General features: G+C 42.1%; 1 protein-coding gene across 2 annotated transcripts in view; it reads right to left on the reverse strand.

Annotated features, from left to right (window-relative positions):
* Positions 1–6965, reverse strand: part of SMURF1 (SMAD specific E3 ubiquitin protein ligase 1) — a 70283-nt gene that overhangs the window by 22763 nt on the left and 40555 nt on the right. For both annotated transcript variants that reach the window (XM_019512623.1, XM_019512622.1), the window contains exons 2-3: positions 1486–1524; positions 522–630 (exon numbers count right to left, since the gene is read on the reverse strand). In XM_019512623.1, the coding sequence (XP_019368168.1) occupies positions 522–630; positions 1486–1524 (148 nt within the window). The remainder of the gene's footprint in view (positions 1–521; positions 631–1485; positions 1525–6965) is intronic.

The raw sequence follows: 6965 nt of genomic DNA on the forward strand, positions 1-6965 counted from the left end.
TTTTTTTTTTTGTGGGGGGGGGGGGGGGGTTACTTTGGTCATACTGCATTGTAAATAGGGAAACATTTATTATTTGACAGCATTATTAGTAAGTTTGCATGCTGCCATTTTAACATGCCGGTAAACTGATAATGCTCCAATTCTTCTGAATTGCAGATCACCTCATTAAAAGCTATGCAGCATATGAGCTCATTAATGTAAAAACATTTTTCTTAAACTCAGGCTTTTATTATTTTGAAGAAAATAATGCAACAAGGCGAATGCTTATGAATAGCATCACTGCAGAGACATAACTAGATTTAATATGCTATGTCTCCAATATGAAAACATGCTTTAAAGTCACGCACCTAAGTAGTAAAATGTCCATAAAGAAAAACTTCAGATTTATTTTAACTGCAAGCAATTACAACAAAGTTAAACTTCTTCAACAAGCATGAGATGGAAGGAAGGTGGCTTGATTTTAAATGCATTTGATTTTCCGGTTGGACACCTAGAACATTTATGCAGAACAAATAACTCACAGATCGTAATGCTGGTTCCATTTGGGGTCCAACGTGTTCTTCACAGTGTCAGTTGAATGGCACTGGCCTGACCCATCTACTACTATTTTTGCAAATGGGTCAGGAAGTCCTGCAGAAGGGGAAAAAAAGATACAACAGGATCAAATGGCTTGAAGAGACAGAAGAGAAAAAGAAAACCCACTGACAGAGCCAAGATGATACATGTGCATTACAAAGGTGTAAGAAGTTTCAGTTTTAAAGTGATCGACTTTTTAGTTATCTTACAGAAGGCTAATAATGTGGTCATCTCAAATTTGGCTGTTATGCCCCTTTTTTGCGTAGATTTCCATTTCTTCCCAACCTTGCCAAGAGTTTTTAACATTCTTGCAAGAAAAATTTCCAATTTGCTATCCTCAATTTCTTTTAATAGCTTCAATACAGACAATGAATTCCTAATCAGATGTTTGGTTTCTCTTGTGATGAGAATTTACTCATACGTCTAATCTATGGAGAATGATGGACTCATTTAAGATACAAATGTCACCTATTAAAATAACCATAGTCCAGTTAAATACATGGGTTTACGTTGTAACTATACATTGCTAATCCACTACCAGGGCATGACATTTAGGCTCCGGCACTGGCATAGTAATTTATAACTTTGACATGCTTTACAAAGAGTTCTTACACCACCTCTGAAAAATATTATTGTTCTTTTGTAAAAGGAACATAGTATGTCACAGCAGTGCCAGTCAGAACCAGGACTCAGGAATTCGTGTCCCCCACCACTCCTGTGGCTAGGCTGCCTGTCTGTAAGAGTAACAGGAACCTAAGTATTAACGCAATGTTACTGGCAACCCTGAAAATAATCCCTAAACCTACCACAGTAAAAAATGACATGCACAGCAGGCAACACAATGATTTACTGTTTAAAAGACAAGGGTGAGAACAGCAGCATAAATTTATAGGGTTAGAAGTGACTTACTGAAGAAATCTTTCTTTGCAAGGTTCTTGGCACATAATACTGCAAAACAAGAACACAGGGTTATGACCTCTGAAAGCCTTGGTTTAAAATAACTTCAATATACACAGTGATTATGGACCTCACATTAGAGCTTGGTCTTCATTTTACATTAAAAATGAACAAGTTAAATATGAGCACCGCTGTCTTCCTACCCCCAGTGGTTTTGAGACTAGTTATCACTTCTGGGTACATTTACACAGAGAGGCAAAACCCCTGTTGCCTTGACCCTCCTAACTCCACACGAACCAAAAAACCCCCCAAAAATGTAGACTGGCATGCATTACTGGCATTCTGTTAATAAGACCCCAAGCCCAACTTGCAGTAAGCGCTTTTCTAAGTACGGCAGCTTTAGCAAACTTCCCAAGGCAGAAAGTTTTCAGTATGTGATCTGAAAAGGGCTTGCTTCTCTTACTCAAGATCAACACATAGGGACATAGATCAGCATCCTTTATTCAAGTCATTGTTCCTATACTAGGATTTTTTTTAAACCTTTGGATGTGGCCTCCTACCGATCCCAATTTACCCCACTGCAATCTGCTGGCAAATTCAGTTTCTTGCACGCAAAGATATTCTGACATTTCACAAAACGAGATGAAAGGGAGGAGGAAGTGCACATCGCAAGAGCCCTACAGCAGTTTTCAAATACAAAATTCTTTTTGCCCTAGATATGCCAAAGTGCTATGCAAAAGAAGACTGACAAAAGGCAGCAAAAGTTCTCCATCACTGTCTTGAAGGGCCACGATCAGACAGGATTTCTCTCTTCCCAAATCTATAGGAAAGGAGACTACCTCAAAACGAGGTCAAGTGGAAAGGCTAGGTCTAATTATCTCCGTTTCTGAAAGGCTACCTTCTATAACAGACTCCAATCCTTATTATGCTATTAAAGTAAGATCTTTCCAACATCTGGCTTCAGTTCCAAAAGGTTATCCAACATTTATTAAACTCCTGTAACAGGAGTTAAGTCTAATATTAATCTTACTATCTTAAAGGTAGGTATTACCTTGGCTCACAGAAGACAACTAGAAAACAGTGTTTAATTTATGTAACACTTACTACTTGTTGAAAATGTTCCCTTTCTGCCCCGATGACACTTCATCAAGATGCTCACATAATTTTTACACTGTCATTTTTTTTTTTTTTTTAATATATCAACAATCCCTCTCATCCCTAGCTCATCTTGAGGCTAAGAGGTTCCTCTCGCACCCCGAATCGTCACTGGAAGCGTCACTTTTCCCAGTCTAGACTCAGAGAAGTAGTGGCAGGAAAAGCATCTCGCCAAGTCTGTGTTTGTATAGTCCTTTCGTTTCCTAGAGGCTCTGCTACCTGCTTCTCCCTCGACTGGGGTGGAGGAGGAAAAGGCTACCAAAGAACCAGCATGATCAAAACCAGCACTGCACTAGCTCATAATGATGTGGAACCAAGTGAAGCAGTCCAAACTAATTTGCCATTCAACCTGAGTGAACAGCAAAAATAAAATCGGTTTTCAATCCTTTGCTTAGCAACAATTAAAGAAATAGCAATTTAAATAGATTTTTATTGGTCTTTTTTTTTTTTGAATTGCCAGACTGCCTGATCACAGAATCCTTCATTCATAAACCTTATTTCTGCTTTGGAAAAAAAGGAGAGAAAACATATGGGGGGAGGGGAAGAGAGTAGCAGCGGGCTGAGGGGTTGTGAAGCAGACTCATAAGGGTCACACTAGCTGAAATGTCTATTTTAAGAAGACCCGTTAAATACTGGAGTTTTTCAGCCTCTTACCACATTTCCCAACTAGAATTTTTGAAAGCAGAAATAGGGGGAAATTTCCAAAACAAGACAGAGCCCTACACACTAATCTCACTGTTAAACTGAATTAATGCTAACCCCAATTTTGGGGTGTTTTCTTGTAGCTACCTATTAGTAACAGCTTTTGAATGAGAGTTACTACAAGCTCTTTAGCTATGAAAGAATTAGATTCAAATTATTTTTACTGGTTTTTGGTCTGCTGTAGTTGCCGACTGCTGCCAATTTTAGTGTTGCAAACTGGGAAACCCTCAATTTTAGGTTAAAAACTATTATTTCTTTCTAGTAGCATAAAAATATTGTCACATAACAAATAGCCAAGAAGTCTTTACAAAGCAAATCTCAGCAGCCAGCCTGCCAAAGCCGTGTCTTTGGCTCCATTCCATTATTTGCACACTAAACTCACTGAAGCAAAAATACTTTCAGCTGCCCTGTCAATGGGTTTACTTTAAAAAAAAAAAAAAACTACACACACAGAAAGTGCTCTTTAGATTTATAAATGCATGTAAACAGATACGTGACAAAAGGTGCTCCGGGAGCACTGTGGTAGGAACTGGTCCTGGTGATACCTGCCAGACTTTCTTAAAGTGCACTAACACCAATGAAGCTTTACTGGCAACTGGCACTCTGCTCCAGGGTTATTTTTGTGGGTTGCAACATTATAATGAGGTTTGCTGCTCGTCGGCATGAAAAAAAATGTCACTGCATTGGCTGCAAAAATGCAGAGGGGTGGGGGTTAAGCATGCCATATTGGCTGCTTGCCTGCTGCCTTTCAGATTCTGGTTCAGTTGCATACAATGGGGCAGATCCTACTGCACCTATTAGGCAACTAGGTGGACGTAGGCATCTACGTGTGATCCTATTGCAACCTGTTGGAGTCTCTGAAAACCCATTAGTGCATCTATTTTTGTAACATGCCGTCATCTAAGCCTTAAAGCTAAGTCATAAAAAAGCAGTGAAGAGTAGGAAGATCCACCCACCTTTTGTATTAACAGGTTTTCAGGGACTAGAGCAAAGTAGAATAAGATCACATTTCCATGCCTAATAGGTGGAGTAGGATCTGGTCCAATATTCTTTACTTTCTGTTCAGCCGTTGTGTCATCTTGAGGAGCACTTTTACATGCATGCCACAAAAGCCTTTATATCTAGAGGGTAATATTTATTAATAGTTTGGGGATCATTAGAGATTAAATGTTGTGTAAGTACTTGCCATTACCAGGGGTGACATCAAAGGCCAGCTGCATAAAGCATGACTGCAGAAGCATATTTGCCAGGAAGGAGGGAAGGTTTGTCTTTTTCCTCAATGTCAATGCTTACTTTAGAGACATCTTCAATGCAGAAGTAACTTGAGTTTCTACACCCAAGGTGGTCCTCTTGAATTGGCTAGGCTCAAGTGAGAGTGCCCACAATGCAAAATAATACGAGCAGCTGCATCTTTGGTGCTGGTGTGTGGCACTAAAACTTGGATCATCTTCCAGGATTCATAGGCACTATCATAAGCTGAGTCACTACGATTTCTTCCCCCACTGAACTTGCTTCTCTGACACAAAGGAACTATGGGAAGACACTGGAGGACCTGCAACCAGCTTGGGCACTAGCCTGCATCTATGCCAGAGGAATCATGTTTGCATTTTAGCCACCCCCTCCTCCTCATCTCAGGCCAGCCAACTCAAGTTAACAGCACCACTGCAAGTCAAAGCAAGGCTTTGGGTGTGTGGACAGGGCCTGAGCTGGGAACATCCAAGTTAGTGTTCAAGTAACGTCTGCAGAGAAAAACAAACCTTCTGAGAATGCTCCTTTCCTCTCAAGAATTATAAGATACTAGCAGAGCCATACTGGTCACCTCTGTTCTTCCCCTGGGCATAGCAGGTTGTCACAGATGTATTTTTGACAGCATTCCAGTGGACGCTCAGCTCCATATTATGCTTAATCAGCCATCAGTCCAAACTGCTAGGCTGGAGGACTGAGAAACAAATGTTTTCAGGTGAACTTCTCTCTCTCACATTAGCACTTCAGTTGGCCATTTCTATTAAAAGCATAGACATTTTTAGTGATGTTGTTGTTTGGGTTCTTGTTTGTACAGACTAGTGAAAAAGCTTCTTTAGGAAATGGGAGAAGTTGACATGGGAAACAGAAAACCCTACCAAATATATGACTCATCATAATTAACGCTACATGTCAGTCAAGGGCAAAAGGCTGCAAACTAGCCAAAATATTATTTCTGTATTTTGAAGACTTCACATCTGCTCTAATGTTTCCAGGGGGCATATAGTATACAACTCCCAAACACAGTGGATATGCCTACACGAGATGCTTTACAGTGCAGTAGAGACGATTACTGTGCAGTAAGCATCCACGTCTACACATGCAGATACTTACTGCAGAGTAACTGGCTTTAATTGTGAGTAAATTTGCTACCTGCAAATGCAAGTAGCAAATTTACTCTAGATTAGTAACTGTGCAGTAGTGCATGTGTAGACACCTGAGCATGAGCAAACTTGCTCCCAGTCAGCCAGGCAGCAGGAGATTACTCCCTGCCCCCAGGAGCTGCCTGCTGCTGGGGCACCAGAACCAGGGCAGGGACAGTGTCCCCATGCCCCAGCAGCAGGGAGCTCCCAGCCCCTGCTCATGATTGCAGGGTGGAACTGGGAACTGTCCTGGCCAGGGGCAGATCCTGGCCCTGTGCCCCATGCAAGTGATTGAGGCATGGAACTTGGAAAAAGCTGCAGAGGAGGCGCAAGTCCCAGCCCCCTGCCCCGATCCTCCCATGAGGCAGCTAGCAGTGAGCCCCTGGCTGGGTACGGGCTCCCACCGAGTCAGGGAATCACCGTTAGTTGCCCCACCGGCAGATCAGGGCAGGCGGCTGGGACTTGCCCCTCCCCTGCAGCGCTTTCCAAATCCCTTGCCCCTGATCAGGGAGCCAGGGCCAGGAGCTCCCTGCTGGTGGGGCAAGGAGACATTGTCTCCACCTGGGCTCCTGTGGCAGAGCCCGCCCTGACAGCAGCCAGCCCCCTGCCAGGAGACAATGCTCTCCTGGCTCCATGCTCTCTGCCCACCTCAGGGCTAGCACCCAGGGGGAACCTAGACCTCCCCCAGCTGGTGCAGGGCTAGGAGCAGCAGATCTTCTCCTGCATCTCTGAACATGTAGACGCTTACCTGGGGTGGGTTTACTCAACAATAATTTAGTAAACTACCCCCTTCCTGCCCCACCCCTGGAACAAATGCACGTGTAGACATGCCCAGTGCTCACTTAAAAAGGATTTTTGTTGCTACCACTATAAAAAGAACAGAATACTATTCTATAGCCATAGTTATTTATGCATTTGATTTAAGAGTCATTTCCCAAATTGAATGGTTTTCTACTGTTTATATTTATTCTTAAAACTACCTTTTTTTTTTTCCAGGCAGCAATATATTCCATTATTCAAAGCTCAAACACAGGAGGAAAAAAACCCAAAAACCTGAATGACGTTTGAGGGCTGCAAAGCATGCCAAAGTGATTTGAGTGTTAAAAAAAAAAAAAAAAATTAGAGACAGCAACCACACACCACATGCTGCATTAAACTCTAGAATACTGTGATCCAAGATTAAAGACCTTAGCTGAATCTGTTAATTGAAATCACTTCTCATCCAAATGGCTCACTGCAGTTTGTGTGGAA

Source organism: Gavialis gangeticus, unplaced genomic scaffold, assembly GCF_001723915.1.
Source record: "Gavialis gangeticus isolate Ggan-Ray unplaced genomic scaffold, GavGan_comp1, whole genome shotgun sequence".
NCBI lineage: Eukaryota > Metazoa > Chordata > Crocodylia > Gavialidae > Gavialis > Gavialis gangeticus.